Consider the following 17,670-nt stretch of genomic DNA (forward strand, 5'->3'; position numbering starts at 1 on the left):
GACTGGACACCAACAGTAAGACTGCTGCTGCCTTTGGGGGTGAGTCCCAAAATGGCGCACAAACAGCCACAAACACAACCTTTTGACAGGTTCCACCTTTGCCCTGTACAGGACAATGTTGGAGAGATTATCTGGGGAAGGGTGTGGTTTAGGGTACACCCTTGTGTAGAACTCCAGGGAAAGTGTAGGGAGAGAGAAAGTGGGCGGGAGTTCAGTCATTTGGAGACAGTGCCTGTGCTCCCATCGATGCCCAGGACTGTTCTCAGCAGCATTTCAGTAAGCGGGTTTGTTTTTAACCATTGTAAACAAAAGATGAGAATATTGTTGAAACATCTCTGTCGGGACCTTGAGATCTTCTTCAGATAATCCGAAGTTCGGATAATTGATATTCAGACAATCGAGGTTCCTCTGTATACCTTGAATGTTCGGAGCTCAGGAAGGCATCATAACACATTTGGGTAATGTACTTGAGCTGTATTTCTGCAGGAGAAAGTGAAGACTTCTGCACACTATTTGTTCCCTAATCATCTATTCTAACTGGAAGAGTCTTTAAAGGCCTCGAAATCTTCCTTGCTGAGGCTTCGGACAGGAATAGCTTATGTATCGGGAGTGCCTGCAGAAATTTGTCGCACGATATTCCCACCCTGTCTTGCATGTTGGTCAGTAGTGCAGCTCCATGATAGAACTAAGCTGACAAACTAGAGCTAAGCTTTTACTGTCTCATCACTTTCAGTATTACCAGAACCTTTGCCTCGGGCAAAACAGAAAAAGTGATATTTCAGGTCCTGAAGGAACTTGGTCTTCCAAGTGGCAAGGTAAGGTTTGAAATTCTTCTGACTTTTAATTTTAGCTGACCAGCTTCTCTTAATCGGTTCATTCAACCCGTAAGTTAAATTAGGGAAAGGATGTTTGCCCTCAACTTTCCAAGTGTCTTGAATCTGTTGGTTCCCTTCAGAAACTGAAAGCATTTTTTCGACGAGTCTGAAATGAAACCCCCACCCCGCTGGAGAACAGCTCAACACCTTAATTGATGATTCAATAACGTTATATAGTGTTGCCTCTTTCAGGTGTTCTGGGTAACCTTACTCCTGGTTCCCGTGGATTTTAAAAAATAGTGGTTCGGAAAATGCTGTGGCATTCTTGTTGCTGCAAAAGAACATGTGAAGTAGGCCATTTGGCTCCCCCATTTAATAAGACCATAGCTTATTCTGTTCCTGTTTCCAAATTCGACATTTCTATTTACCTTAAAAATATCTGATTTCCATCACTTTCTGAGGCAGGGTAGAGCAACTCTCTGAGAGAAGAAATTCCCCCTAATTTCTTTCCTAAAAGAGTAACACCCTTGCTTTAAAATAGTGCCCCCTAGTTCTGGACTCGCGCAGAAGGTGAACAATCCTTTCCCTTCCAACTTGATGAGACCATCCAGGATCTTATAAGCTTCAATCAAATCAACACTCGTTCTTCTAAACTCCAGTGAAAACATGCCCAGCCTGTCCAGCTTTTCCTCATAAGATGATCCGCTAGTTCCAGGTTATCAGTTTAGTAAAACCACCTCCAATACATTTACATTCTATTATGGAACAGGCACAAAAAGCAAAATCAGACACAGGGTCTTATAGGAGAGAAGTCAGAGAGCAAGAAAATACCAGTCTGGACCTGCTCCTTTAGGTCCAGCAGCCTTTTCCATACTACTATGAAAAGACTAAACCAAACCAGAGAAAAGCTGAGCTGGGAGAACTGGATACTCCGCTTCATTGTACAAGTGTTTTTTTTTAACTTAAAAGCCTTCTGCCTGAGGCAGTATCTGTTAGCTATTATCAACTTGGCCCTAAAACCCTTCAATCCCCAGACTTTTCAGAGTCTGAGTCGTTTACAGCCTCTCTAGAAAAAAAAAGCCAAGGACAGCATAACCTTGTTAAAGGAACAGCTTCATCAGAATCCCTCTTTAAATAGGAGATGAAAACTGCACGCAATATTTGAGACTTGACCCTCACCAATGTCTTATGCAACTGATGCAAAGATTCCTTGGGTTGACTGTTCTGAGCAGAGTTAGCACATTCTCCCCATGTCTGCGTGGGTTTCGTCCGGGTGCTCCGGTTTCCTCCCACTGTCCAAAGATGTGCAGGTTAGGTGAATTGACCATGCTAAGTTGCCCATAACGTGCAGAGATGTGCAGGCTAGGTGGACTAGCCGTGGGATATGCAGGGTTACTGGGTTACAGGGTGTAGGTCAGGATGAGATGCTCTTCCAAGGGTTGGTCTGCACTCAATGGGTTAAATGGGTCTGCTTCCATACTGTGGGGAGTCTGTAATTCTTTTGGTTCCTGCCTGTCTGTGAGATGGGGTTTCTCAGAACAGAGACAAGAGAACCAGAAGACAGCAGGGAAAGATAGTTGTCCCGATGGTTATGAAATAGGTGTTCTTATCTTTCAATCAGGCAAGACGGACCACAGAATTATGGACAGCATATTGCTTTCATTATTTAATCTGACCATGCAATTTACCTATTTGAGCTAAGTAAATGTGATTGTATTATTGTTCTGGATGTTCACCTGTACTGTGCAATAAAGGACCTAAATGATTCAAAGCAAGTTTTGTGTCACCTTGTATTAATTCTGTCCTTCTTCACGGATCTTGAAGAAATAAATGTCAAAAAGATGTTGATATTTCATTAGTTCAGAAGCAATTCCATAGTTGAATGCAACATTCAGATATTTTACGTAGTGACAGGGAGTGTGCATTTATTTCCTTGAGCCTGTTCCACCTTGTTATTGGTGATTAGTATGCAATCTAACACCACATCCCTGACTTAGGGCCATGTCACTTGATAGCTTCAGTTAACAAAAGCCTATCAGTTTCAGACTTAAAATTAACAATTGACTGAGCATAATTTGCAACTTGCAGAACGAGTGTTACAAACCACTGTGCATGTCAAAGTGTTACCGAACTTCACTCCTGAAAGTCTTGGCTGTAGGTTTCAGACTCTAGCCAATTCTACAGTCCCCAAATAATGAACAAATGAACAAAGTTTCTGTTCATCCACCCTACCAGTTCCTCTCAACATCTTGAAAACTTTGCACAATTCACCCTTTAACCTTCTAAAACTCAGGGAATACAGCTACAGTTTGTGTAATCTCTCGTATTTTAACCCTGTGGACCAGGTATTTCTATTAAATTCATCCTGCACTCCCTCTAAGGTCAGAATATCCTTTTAAAGGTATGGAGCCCACAACTGCTTGCAGTATTCCAGACTAACCAGGGTTTTGTATGACCAAGGCATGATTTCTCGTCCCTCTGCAAACTTAATCCTTTAGCTAGAAAGGCTGTATTTCCATTCAACATTTGATTTATTTCTGCACACAGATATACATGAAGCCTAACCTTCACTATTTCTAGCTTCTCAACGTTTAGAAATGTCCACATTCAAGGTGAACGTCCTGACATTTGCTGACATTAAGCAGTTTGCATAGTTTAGTCCCATATAAGGTTGTAACATTTAGGCTTCCATCGACCACTTATAGCATTATCTACCTTTTCATCTTTGGGAAACTTGGGTACCTGTCCCATCATATCATCTGGATTGCTAAAGAAAAGCTTTGAGTAGTTGACAGCACAACATAGATCCTTAAGGGCCACCATTATCACATTCTGCAATAGAATATCTGCCCACTTTCCCTTCAAACCATGTCACTTCCAATCCACCAATCTCCTCACCAGGTAAAGAATGTTCCTTCAATCCCATGAACTTCTACCTTAGCTAACTGTCTGATATGAGATCATACTACCTGTGAATACACTTAAATAACATCTGTAAACATTTCCTTGTCCACTATTCGAATACCTACTCAAAACATTCTGTCCTGTTAGTCAGATGTGGCTTACCCACTACAAATCCATACTGCCTCAGGCTGATCACTTGAAAGTTTACGATGTTCAGTCACTCTATGAATTATTTATACTTCTGGTAATTTTCTGACAGCAGATGTTTGGTTAACTGATCCACAATACTTTGTCTCAGCTTATTTCAAAAGTGGAGTGGCAAAAACAATTTTTGAACATAAAAGAATGGTTACTGCATCAAGAGTAATTGGGCTTTCACAATATACTCATCAATTCATTTTAAACCCCAAGGAAGGATGCTATCTGTCTGGAATTTGTCACTATTTAGCACTATGATTTTTGTCTTTTTTTTTATTTTGTCCACATGAACTCTTGTGAGTCCCTATTTCTGATTCAATGTTAGCTTCCTCCAGACATGTGACATGCTATGGACTTGCTGTACTTTGAATACTGACCCAAAGTAATTATTTAACACTCCTGCCATTTCCTTACATCTTGGGATAATATCGTCCTTCAATCTTCATGAATTCCCCTCTCTATTCTTGTCTTCATTGCTCAGTCCTTTGAGTATAGGAGTTGGAAAGTCATGTTCAGGTTGTACAGGACATTGGTGAGGCCTCTTCTGGAATACTGTGTCCAGTTCTACTATAGGAGAAAGTGAGGACAGCAGATGCTGGAGATCAGAGCTGAAAATGTGTTGCTGGAAAAGTGCAGCAGGTCAGGCAGCATCCAAGGAGCAGGAGAATCCATGTTTTGGGCATGAGCCCGAAGAAGGGCTCATCCCCGAAACGTCGATTCTCCTGCTCCTTGGATGCTGCCTGACCTGCTGCGCTTTTCTAGCAACACATTTTCAGCTCCAGTTCTACTATAGGAAGGGTATTATTATTATTATTATTATTATTATTATTATTGTTATTATTATTATTATTCTGCTGGAGAGAGTTCAGAGGAGATTCACCAGGATATTGCCAGGTATGGAAGGTTTGAGTTATAAAGAAAGACTGGATAGGCTGGTCACTATAACGTAAGAGGTATGAGAGGTAACCTGATAGAAGTTTTTAAAATAATGAGAAGTGTAGATAGACTTAATGGTAGTTGTCTTTTCCCTTGGGTGGGGGATTTCAAGACTCGGGGGGCACATTTTTAATGTGAGAGGAGAGAGATTTAAAAACAACATGAGGGGCAACCTTTTTTACACAGAGAGTGATTCATGTGTGGAATGAACTTCCTGAGGATGTGCTGAGTGTGGATACAATGATAACATTTAAAAGAGATTTAGATAGGTACATGGATAGGAAAGGTTTGAAGGGATGTGGGCCAGGAGCAGGCAGGTGGGACTAGTTTAGTTTGGGATTATGTTTGGCATGGACTTGTTGGACCAAAGGGTCTGTTTCCGTGCCATATAACTCTTTGAATTTATAACCTTTCTTTCCTATCAAAATTGCAAAGATGTTTTGTGTTCATTTTGACCATTTTTTTTTTAATATTCTGTGTTGTGGTCTTGCCAGAATGGGTACCAGGGTTCCAAAGATGGGGGAGAAATCATTTTTGGTTCTTCAGTCGATGAAGAATTGACCATTTTAGAAGATCACTTCAAACCTCGAGCTCAGAAAGGAAGTCATGTGATTGCTAGTAAACGGCCAGCAAGCCACCAGTGGAGATAACATCTCCGGTATTTGCTGATATCCATTTTACTGCAGAGGGCGAGAAGGCTCCATGGGCTGTTGGTGTGTCAAAGGGAAAGAATTCCACAAGGCTATTGAAGATCTCGGTTTAGGCAATAGTCAAGTAATAGTTAACTGTTTTCAGGTAGAGACATGAAAATAGCATCTGATGAATTTGCCAAAAGGAAACTGATTACAGCTGTGCCAGCTGAATAAGAACCTTTAGCGTGCAGATAGAAACGTGGGAGTAGGCCAGTCAGTCTCTTTAATGGCTCAAGAGATTTGTGTGTCAGGGCAGAACCCTGCAACAATTTTTAAAATTCATTCTTGAGAGGCAGGAATCGCTGACTGGACCCACATTTATTGTCCATCCCAAATTGCCCAGAGGGCTGTTGAGACTCAGCCACATTGCTGTGGGTCTGGAGTCACAAGTAGGCCAGACCAGGTAAGGACAACAGATTTCCTTCCCTAAAGGGCATTGGTGAAACAGATGGGTTTTTTCTGACAATCAACAATGAATTCATGGTCATCTAGACTCTACATTCTAGATCTTTATTGAATTCAAATTCCACCATCTGCTGCAGTGGGATTTGAACCTGGCTCTTCAGTTCATTACCTGGGTCTCTGGATTAATAGTGTAGAATAATACCACTAGGCCATCACCTCCCCTAAATGATTTACTTTGTTGAGTCAGGCTCTCAAGCCTTGTTATTTTTCTTTGCCACATGTTCACTCCACTTGCTCTCAGAGGTTGCAAGAAGGAACCCTCCCTGTGTCCATCCCAGTTCCTCAAGCTGCATAAATGAGACACCCTACAAACTCAAAGTATAACTGGATATTAGGTGTCCCAACCTTCCCTGTTTGGTGATTGGAGATTAAATGCTTTTTCATTTTGATACTGATAGAATGCATGGCGAATTTCTATCGTCTTTTTTGGATTAGTCTCATTAAGATTTACTTTAAACTCCAGTTCTCCAGCTGCATAGGGATTGTTGTGAGTTCCCATGGTTATAGCTGGTGAGAGCGAGTGCACATCTGTCCGATTTATTTTTAAGACTGCTGTTAGCTCGCAAAAATGTTATTTCAGTCAGCTTATGATAGAGCTATTATAAACTTTTTACTCTGCATGCACAGGCTAACAATCACATATCACACACTGGGGCCTGATGGAGAACCTGTTCCAATCTGAATTGAAAGTAGAAAATGCCAAGAGTGTGTTGTGAATCATAAATCATTCGCGCCTCGTGAAACAGATAAATGGTTTCTCATTTTGGGTGGGAGCAGTCAGCGGTGATCAAATGTTATTCCAAGCCCCAAATTCATTATACAAAGTAAGCCTTTATCCCCTCCTTAACTATATGACAAATTTAGTTCATTTTAAACAGGGCGTGACGCAGCATTCCTGATATTACTGATAAATTGGCAGTGTGTTACTGATATTGAAATGTGTTTGTGACAGATCTTTTATAATGGCGTGCTCTCGTCTCTTGCAGAATGATGAAATTGAGCCAACGATTTTCACCTTCGATAAATTTTATGCGCTAACGCAAAAAATTTGCCCTCGCACTGACATTGAGGAGCTGTTCAAGAAACTGTAAGTTGAGAGTCATTTGGAATTGGTCGCATGACTATTTATGAACCAGAGTTGAAGACAGGTCACTCATACAAAAGAATTAGAGCAGACCCATATGGAAAGTATCACGCTTAATAACAGATTACTTGCTACTATTTATCTGGACCATGCTTCATCTGAAACCTCTTAACTAAATGGTGCGTTACACTGTTAATCCATTTACTGTCATCATTGTGACCATGCCAGTTATATTAAAACAGTAGCTTAATTAAATCCTTTGCAGAAATAATTAGGATGTTCTTTGTAACTAGTATAGCACAGAGAGCTCCTGGAATCATTTTGCATCTGCTGGACTTGCAGCATTTGAAATCTAACCTGCTCAATTCAATAAAACATTAACTTGATTAGTAAACATTTGAAAAGTCTTGGGGAATGTTTTGGCTTTGGGGTGAATCTGATCAAGCTGAATAAAAGTGATAATTGTCAGTATACTGCAATTGGATGTGAAGCTGTGCACAGTCTGAAATGTGAGAAAAGGGAATCACTAGATGTTAAACAAATGCATTTCAACTGTTTATTCAGAGTGGGCCATCATCTTATGTATGAAGGGCCAAACCAGCATAGCCTGCACACACACCTCAAAAAACTGTCATCGCTCAATTCCATCTTCACTAAACTTCCAGGATCAATCATTCCTTCTCATTTGACCTTAATCCTCTGCATCGGGTATACCTTCCAGTGTCAGCCCTCTGCATTAGATATAGCTTCCAGTGTCAGCCCTCTGCATTGGATATAGCTTCCAGTGCCAGCCCTCTGCATCGGGTATAGCTTCCAGTGTCAGCCCGCTGCATCGGGTATACCTTCCAGTGCCAGCCCTCTGCATTAGATATAGCTTCCAGTGCCAGCCCTCTGCATTGGGTATAGCTTCCAGTGTCAGCCCTCTGCATCGGGTATAGTTTCCAGTGTCAGCCCTCTGCATTGGGTATAGCTTCCAGTGTCAGCCCTCTGCATCGGGTATAGTTTCCAGTGGCAGCCCTCTGCATTGGGTATAGTTTCCAGTGTCAGCCCTCTGCATCGGGTATAGTTTCCAGTGTCAGCCCTCTGCATTGGGTATAGTTTCCAGTGTCAACCCCCCGCATCAGGTATAGTTTCCAGTGTCAGCCCCCCGCATCAGGTATAGCTTCCAGTGGCAGCCCTCTGCACCGGGTATAGCTTCCAGTGTCAGCCCTCTGCATCGGATATAGCTTCCAGTGCCAGCCCTCTGCATCGGGTATAGCTTCCAGCATCAGTGCTGTGCATTGGGTACAGCTTGCAGTGGAAGCCCTCTTCACTGGATATCATTTCCAGGGTCAATCCTCTGCACATGGCATTACTTCCACTGCCATCCCTGTTCACTGGGCATAGCTTCCAGTGACAGCTCTCTGCACTAGGAATTATTTCCATTGTCAGCCTTCTGCATTGGGCATTGCTCCAGTGCCAGCCCTGTCACTGGCCATTGCTTCCATTGGCAGCCTTCTGCACTGGGCATTACTTCTAGTGCCCACTTTCTGTACATGGCATTGCATCCATTGCCGGACCTGACCACTGGGCATTGCTTCCAGTGACAGCTCTCTGCACTGGGCATTGCTTCCATTAGCAGCCTTCTGCACTGGGCATTGCTTCCAGTCATAGCTCTCTGCACTGAGCATTGCTTCCAGTGTTGGCCCTAGTCACTGAGCATTGCTTCCAGTGTTAGTCCTAGTCACTGGGCATTGCTTCCAGTGTAAGCCATAGCCACTGGGCATTGCTTCCAGTGTTAGCCCCGTCCACTGGGTATTGCTTCCAGAGTCAGTCCCGTACACTGGGCATTGCTTCCAGACCCAGTCCTGGCCACCAGGCATTGCTTCCAGTGTCAGGACTGTCCACTGGGCATTGCTTACAGTGCCAGCCCTCTGCACTGTGAATCATTTCCAGTGTCAGCCCTCTTCACTGGGCATTGCTTCCAGTGTCAGCCTTCTGCACTGGCCATTGCTCCCATTAGCAGCCTTCTGCACTGGACATTGCTTCCAGTGTCAACCCTATCCATTGATCATTGCTTCCATTAGCAGCCTTCTTCACTGGGAATTACTTCTAGTGCCAGCCCTGTCCACTGGGCATTGTTTCCAGTGACGGCTCTCTGCATTGTGCATTGAGCATTTCCAGTATGAGCCCTGTCCACTGGGCATTGCTTCCACTGTCAGTCGTGTCCACTGGGCATTGCTTCCAGTGTCAGCCCTGGCCACTGGGCATTGCTTCCAGTGCCAGCCCTATCCACTGGGCATTGCTTCCAGTGCCAGCCCTGTCCACTGGGCTTTGCTTCCAGTGTCAGCCCTGTCCACTGGGCATTGCTTCCAGTGTTAGCCCTGTCCATTGGGCATTGCTTCCAGTGTTAGCCCTGGCCACTGGGCATTGCTTCCAATGTCAGCCCTGTCCACTGGGAATTGCTTCCACTGTCAGCCCTGTCCATTGGGGATTGCTTCCAGTGCCATCCCTCTTCACTGGGCACTGTTTTCAGTGTCAGCAGTTTGCACTAGTCAAGTTTCTGGTATTAGTCTGTAATACCAAGCCTGACCTCTGGTGGCAGCTGATACACTCAGATTATGAACTCATAACTGCTCAGACCCATCAGTTTGGAATAGCTGGATATACACAGATTCAAAATTAATCATGTATGAAAACATGTCTTTAATAGACCTGTCAGGCTTTATGACCTTCCTTGGAATGTGCAAAAGCTTTATTTTAGTTAATCTAGAAAACTAATGGCAGTCATAAATTTTAGGCTAACCGTGAGGGAAAAACCTTAATTGTTTTCTGCCAATAATCAGCTTGTGAATGATTTCATTTATCGGTGGCTGAAGAGTCTCAAAGCAGGGTTTATATTCTCAGGAGAAGACTATTTAGGGATCAGATAAGAAGTCTTGTCTTCGCTTACAATATTAATCGAGGGAGTTCCATGTTTCAGTGAGTACTGCATGCTCTTTAGCTGAGCACGTTCAGGCTGAGATTTATTGATAATCAGACTGTAAAGGATTTAAGAAATAAGCAGCAATGTGGAAACTGGTAGAAGTTGAGCTCTGATCTTATTGATTGGTCACCAAGCTGCAGGGCAGGAGCTTCAAGAACCATTCCCATTGGGATGCCATCTCAATGCTGGAATGTTGTCTTGACCCTTCAGTGGGAACAACAAGAGTTGGGAAAGGAGCTACAAGAGTAGCCTTTACCGAAGCATGGAGGAATGAGGGTCCGTTAGAGATGTGGGATGGAATGGCGAGGGTTATCTGGAGATTTCATAGAGACTTAAAATAAAGCCCGACTGTTTTATCTCCTACAGGAGCCAGGCCAAGAGGTTCTAAAGCATAGACTTGTTTTGTGCAGTGTACATCGACTTTGTGACTCAACAGCTCTCTCTCATCCAGTTCCAGTTGCTCCCCTTTTATGTATTCAGACTTGAACTGATTAGCCTTTACTTAATTACCTTTAAATCTTAATGTCTTGCTCTTTTAACAGAACTAAATGCAAGCTGTTTACTCAGTCAGCTCCCTGCAGCTCCCACTTTAGAATACTGCGCTCTATAACTCAGTCCACCTCCTGTTTCTTCACCCCCAGTATCTTTCAAGTCAAAGTCTTGCATGAATCTTTGAAACTGCAAAATAGTACATTTTTCCTAAAGCCTGTTTTTTTTTTTGGGGGCATTGAGTTTCCCGAGTGTTCCTTTTGTATTCTATTACGTATTTGCTTTCATTTCCACATGTTTGGATTCCAGGATCCATTGCATAATGGGGGCAGCACAGGGGCTCAGTGGTTAACACTGCTGCCTCACAACGCCAGGGACCTGGGTTTGATTCTACCTCCAGGCAAATGTCTGTGTGGAATTTGCACATTCTCCCCCTATCTGTATGGGTTTTTGTTGGGTGCTGTGGTTTCCTCCCACAGTCCAAATATGTGCAGGCAAGGAGGGTTAGCAATGGGAAATGCAAAGCTAGGGTAGGTGGTTAAGTCTGGGTGGGATGCAGTTTGGAGGGTCAGTGTGGATTCAGTGATGGGCTGAATGGCCTGCTTCCACACTGTCGGGATTGTATAACACATCCAGCAGTTGAGCCTTTTGGATCTGATTCCCAGTTTCTGTTCATTGCCTCCATCGTGGCAGTTTGTCCATGATTGGTCAGTTTTGAATACATTCATTGGGAGTGTGTGGGTTGGAGAGGCAGGTGGAGTGAGATAGCCAAGGCTGACACTCCGAGCTGGTTCAGGTGTGAAGGGCTATGATTCGATTGATTATAGAGTCTTGAGATCTTTGCTGTGTTAGTTTGCTCCTCCACAACTGGATTCAAGGACATTCTTGGTCAGTTTCCCATTCCAGGGTCAGTTTTGGTTCTTCTGACAAGTAATCACAGCATTAGTTTAGGCGAGTTTATAATAGGCTGTTTTTCTGACATTATCACTGAAACTCAAAGGTCTTGCATTAATATAGCACCGTCCATGACCACCGGTCATCTCAACATGCTTTGCAGCCAATGGAATATTTGTGGAGTGTCCTTGGGGTCTCAATACAGTTCATTGCTCTCAGCAAGCTCACATAAAATTCCCTTGTGGGAAATAGATGTTGCTGGCTGGGCCAACATTTACTGTCCATCCCTTGTTACCCTTAAGGTGGTGGTCAGCTGCCTTCTTGAGACACTGCACTCCATGTGCTTTAGGTAGAGCCACAATGCCATTAGGGAGGGTGGTTCAAGATTTTGACCCAGTGAAGTAAGGGCGATATACAGGTAGTTCTTCTGTAAAGTGATGGTTGCGTTCTTGTGAAACCCTGCATTATAGAAAAATCGTGCTTTAGAAACAATGCTTAAAGTGTTGGTGATGTACTCGCGTTATAGCCAGCACATGTTTTAAAAGTTTGCACTTTAGAAACAGTGTCCCCAGTTCATCAAATGCATTGTAACGAATTTGTGTGAGTGAAACACACATTATAGCAGAACAACCTGTATTTCTAAATCAGGACAGTGAGTAACTTGGAGGAGAACTTGCAGGTGATGCCCTTGTCCTTCTGGATGGTCGTGGTGGGCTTGGAAGGGGTTGTGAATTTCAACAACGCATCTTGTAGATGGTTCACACTGAGTGCTGGTGGTGGAGGGCGTGAATGTTTGTGGATGTGATGCCCAAGAAGCAGGCTGCTTTATCCTAGATGGTGTAAAGCTTCTTGAGTGTTGTTGGAGCTGTACCCATCCAGGCAAACAGGGAGTATTCCATCACACTCCTGACTTGTAGATGGCAGACAGGCTCTGCGGAGTCAGGAGGTGAGTTAGTCACTGCAGGATTCCTAGCCTTTGAGCACAGTATTTATATGGCTGCTCCAGTTCAATTTCTAGTCAATAGTAGCCACTGTCCCCCACTCCAGGATTTTGTTGGAGTGAAGGAAACAGAATGGAAACTGAGGGGGTGATCATTCCCGCTTCCACCCTTACCATCTTAGATCATCCAGTCAAGAAAGAGTCTGATGGTCATTCAGTAGCTGTCTAATGGGAAGAAGCCAGTTCGAGGGGTGGGGTGGGGTGGGACTGTAGGCCAGGAACATCCCAGGGCAGGGACGATACTGTGAGCAGTAAATTGATAATAGACTAAAAGGCCTCTGCTCCCTGAATGTCTCTGTTCATTTTTGTTATTACGATCTTAATAAAAGCTCAAAAAATGAGTTTGAAGAACCACAAAGACATTGCCACGTTCCTCCAACAGAATTTGTTGCTTCTTTGAAGCCAGCGTTTGGGGCCTTTTCCTCCAGCCTGGTGTTACCCCATCATGGCTCTCACAAAACATACGCCAAGCCTTTTCACAGGCGGCGCCAAGAAAATGCAGGCAGTCAGAAAGGTTCTGACGATTGGGTGACTTGTAATCAGTAATGGCAACAAAATTGAAAATTACTGGGGAAAATGCAGCAGGTCTGGCAGCATCTGTGGAGAGAGAGTGGAGTTAATGTTTCAGGTCCAGTGACCCTTCTTCAGAAGAGGCGGTTTTTGATTTTGTTTCTGTTCTTGGTTTAATGTTATAATGGCGAGTGAGCTGCAGGTTTACTATTTAGTTGACTCGCATTCTACAATTTGGAAGACTTGTGCAATGACGCCCATTGTCAATCCAACTTCCTTCTGAGGAAAGGTTACTCGACCTGAAACGTTAACTCTGATTTCTCTCCACAGCTGCTGCCAGACCTGCTGAGCTTTTCTAGCTCTTTCTGTTTCTGTATTTTTTTGGGGAGAGAGTGAGACAGTGGTCATTCCCCCTGAGTAGTTGGGGATTGGGGTAAACTCCAGCCCCTAAAGTGAAACCTCAACTTGCAGCCTTCTGATTCAGAACCCTAGCAGCTGGGTTTAGGCAGAATGCTCTGTCATTAGTCATTTTCGTTAATTATGTTATAAACCTTGTGATAATGGTTTCAGAAAAAAAAGACTTCTTTTCCAATGAGGAAATTAGGCCTCTTACTCCAAAATATTTAACCCATTAACAGGGATCTCCAAAAAGATGGAGTACGTAAAACAGATGGATTGCTAATTATTATTTCAATTTTGGAAAGTTAGAATAACGTTTTTAGTTTCTGTGTTTATCCTTTTGAGGATTGCAATAACCAGCAGGATTCAATGATATAAAAAACTACATTCCAATAATTCTCAATGAGGGGAACATTAAATGATCTCGTTCATCTCTCCACGTACTGGAGATTTCAAAGTACATATTTTGAAACTGCAAAGAGTTTTCATTATTCCAAAGGTTATGTTTTGAAAATGATAAATTATGCAGACGACTTATATCTTTTTTTTACTGAATTCCTTTTCAGCAATGGAGACAAATCTGATTACTTAACTGTAGACCAATTAGTCAGCTTTCTGAATGAAGTAAGCTTTCTTTCATTAATTAAAACTGCTTGTAGTTGCCTGCTTTACTCCTGCCTTCCGAGCGCATGCATTGCATAGATTCCCCCACTGCTTTCTGCCTGTCTTTCTCCTTTAATGGGTGCCACATTGGCAACATCCAGGTGCACAAAATGAAACCCCAGTTCCTGAGAGATTGACTTTGCTTTCGCTATAGAGGTACTGCATGCTGCTTTTACACGGTGGATGTTGAATGGGTTTTACTGTTGCTATGTCTGTTTGAAATGTATTAATTTCTTTTTACACTGATAACCCTTGAGAGATTCTTTCTTTCTCAAATTACTGTTGTGTTTTTTTTTCCCTAAGCTAGATGCCCTGTTTTTAACAATACGTGTTTTATTATCTTAATTCCACAGCCCCGATGCTATTGCATGGGCTACACACATGCAGCAATTGAATGCATTTGTGTGCAGATCTTTAATCTGCTACCTGTCCAGGGACATATTACATTGTTATTGTATTTATTGATTTATTGTCCACATTTATCGTTGCATCACCTCTACCAAAGTGACAGAGGGAAAATATTTTTAAGAAATGTGTCAGATATTTGTACATAATTGTCCCACTTAATAACTTCAGGGGATATAGATGATAATTAACGTTGAAAGTTTATTTATGCAATGCAAATGAATCTTCTCCCTTCCATGTATCTTTTAGGAATGTCCTCAAAATTTGTACTGTATAGAATCTACCTATGACTATATTGTTTGGTATATTTTAGTCAGGTCTGCAAAATAATTGTCATTAATATTTTGCAATATTCAGGCAACTTCTTTGAACAGGACCAATTGATAGTTTAGTATTTTTTGTGGGAACTTAGTCTGACCTCCTTTGAGCTTGTGTATCTTGATGCCAGAATGTTGATAGAACATTGGCTTGAAGGGTAAAATGAATCCGTTAGTGGCTTTGGTTACCATGCACTTTCTAATCTGGTTCATTTTACTTTTACATTATGAATACATGTTGTGTGCTTCATTTAAGTCCATAGGAATAATTCACGGGCACTTGGGAGCAACTTTCCAAAACATTATGGATTTTCCCTGTCCTGTTCGTTTTGCTTGGTCTCTTTTCTTAAGTTTATTTGGTTATTAATGTTTCTCATTGACTCCCTGTGGGGATTTTTTAATGTGATTCAGTATTTGGACACATTGCTAATACACTCTACAAAGTGTCTTAGCATGGGATATGATTTAAACATTTAGATCCTTTCTCGTTATGAGAAGGATGAATAAATTCAACATCACCTAAACCACGTGCAGGGACTTTAAAAAGAGCAGGGGATGTTCATTCCCGTTATATGTGAAAGAATAGACCATAAAGATATGGAGAACACAACAATGAACAATATGAGAAATGGTTTATAGATAAACTGAGGGTACAGAGGCAGAACTTATTCACAGCTCACAGTGCTCAAGAAACAATTCGACATCCCTTTTTCTTTTTGGCTTAGTAAATTTGGGAACCAGGGTGTGTGTCCTCATTAAAACACATCACTGCATCACCTGTGCCTGACTGGACATGATAAGAGTGGTGCTTTAACTTGACATAAATCAGGGTTTTCAGGAAAATATTTAGTGGCAACCTCCTTCTGTAGCAATGACCCTTGCAAATTGTCCCTTGCTTTCAAGAAGTGAAAATATTACATGCTGACACATTCATCGAGGGAATGTGTCACCCTCGAGTCTGCTACTGCTAACAGACGTGTGCATGATACGCTAACAGACGTGTACACAGACAAGGCCAACTGGTAGTGTCCTTACTAATGTCCCAGGTGAGAGTAGCGACAGGAGCACAGAAAAGAGATAGAATTGAGAATGTCTGGTTTGTGGTTCAGCATTACATGTTATGGTGACTTTGCTGCCTCTGTCATCAGGAAGATGATTACATATTTTTGACCATCTGTTCAGTGCACTTCCTGGAAATAAAGATGAGATTGTTCTCTCCCATCCCTTGCTATGATGACAAAGTCACATTAAACAGCAGTTTCATGGGCTACAAAACCAAACTATGTTTCAATGTTAAATTGAAAGCTGTCCTGAGAAAAAACATTTACGACATATATTTGCTGAGTACATCATACTCAAATACATGAGGTGAATTTGATCAGAAAACTCAAGAATAACAACCTTGCATGTGGAAATATTGATTTAATTTCATGGTTGGCTCTGACAGGTATAATACAGAAGTTTCACTATTCCCAAAATAATGTACAAAATCCTTTGAGTGGTATAGCAGACCTTTAGCATAATTTTAGGCAAAAGAATTAACTCAAACAAAAGGAGTTATTTTTTAAATATAAGTTTGTGACAATAGAGAAACTTTTTTCTAATCAAACCTGTTCAGGCAGTTTTGCACACTGCTGGAGCAGACCTCTTGGCTCAGAGGTAGGGACACTACCACTGCGCCACAACAGCCGATATTGATTTTTGTACAAAGGCAATTAGGAGAGGGATGCAAATATTTTCTGTTCAATCATGTTTTGCGTGGGTTTTCTCCAGGTGCTCCAGTTTCTTCCCACAGTCCAAAGATGTGCAGGTCAGGGTGGATGGGCCATGCTAAAGTGCCCATGGTGTCCAGGGATGTGCAGGCTAGGTGGATTAGCCATGGGAAATGCCAGGTTACAGGGTGAGAGTGGGGAAGTGGGTTTAGGTGGGATGCTCTTTGGAGAGTCGGTGCAGGCTCGATGGGCCGAATGGCCTGCTTCTGTACGATAGGGATGCTATGATTCTAGTCCCCTTACACAAACATTGACATTGTCTTGGGTTGTGAGACGTGAGCGGGAAACACCTTAATTTGGATTTTTCCTTACCGACTGCAGAACCAACGCGATCCTCGTCTGAATGAAATTCTGTTCCCCTTCTATGATGCAAAGAGAGCAATGCAGATACTTGAGACTTATGAACCCGAAGAAGAGTTGAGGAAAAAAGGTAAGCAACCTCCTATCTCAGCTTCCTCCAGTAAATAGGGTTCGGGTGACTGTGGAATGAATCTAATCTGCTTGTTTTTAAACTATTCAATCATTTTACAAGCACTAAGTTTCTGGTTAACCTTATTCTTGTTCATGTTCCTTCTAAGACTTAAAAGCATCTGATGTATATGACATTGGCGGAGGGTCCTCAGAGTGGGAGAATTGTCTATCAAACGCTTAAACCTTTCAAAGCAATTCCCACATAAATAGAAACACTAGGCATTCCGCAGTGTCTCAGAGCACATCTCCAGTTTTACATCTGATCCCCAACAATTCCAGAAACTGGAAGACCCAGCCCATTTCTTTTGATGACTTTTTGATGCCATTTTCCGGCTATATAGGCGATTTTTCCGTACCTGTATTGCAAACTGTATCAGATAAGCTACACAAGTACAATCACATTGGTAATTAATGCAGCCACATGATGAAACCTTAAGGCTAGCTGCCACCTAGTGGATTCCAAATTAAATTGTCTGCATAAACCACAATTTTTATGGCATTCTCTTCTAACATCTCGTCTCCTCTGCACAATATACGTACCGTTGCAAAAGGTACCTACCACCAACTCGGTAACATCACTCACTCATAACCCTACAGCAGCCCATCTCCCTTATCAATGTCCCTGTCCCCTCCAGATTGGCTGGTTCCATTCCTTTGGCAGAAGTGGGTACTGCAGATGCTGGAGATTAGA

The 17,670-nt window shown here is 42.4% G+C and overlaps 1 protein-coding gene across 8 annotated transcripts in view; it reads left to right on the plus strand.

Moving 5' to 3' along the window:
- The window catches only part of LOC122553085 (1-phosphatidylinositol 4,5-bisphosphate phosphodiesterase beta-4), a 533,291-nt gene that overhangs the window by 338,526 nt on the left and 177,095 nt on the right, over positions 1-17,670 (plus strand). For all 8 annotated transcript variants that reach the window (XM_043696591.1, XM_043696592.1, XM_043696594.1 and 5 more), the window contains 4 exons: positions 734-815; positions 6,997-7,097; positions 13,918-13,975; positions 16,830-16,938. In XM_043696591.1, the coding sequence (XP_043552526.1) occupies positions 734-815; positions 6,997-7,097; positions 13,918-13,975; positions 16,830-16,938 (350 nt within the window). The remainder of the gene's footprint in view (positions 1-733; positions 816-6,996; positions 7,098-13,917; positions 13,976-16,829; positions 16,939-17,670) is intronic.

The sequence above is a fragment of the Chiloscyllium plagiosum genome, chromosome 9 (genome assembly GCF_004010195.1).
Source record: "Chiloscyllium plagiosum isolate BGI_BamShark_2017 chromosome 9, ASM401019v2, whole genome shotgun sequence".
Taxonomy (NCBI): Eukaryota; Metazoa; Chordata; class Chondrichthyes; order Orectolobiformes; family Hemiscylliidae; genus Chiloscyllium; species Chiloscyllium plagiosum.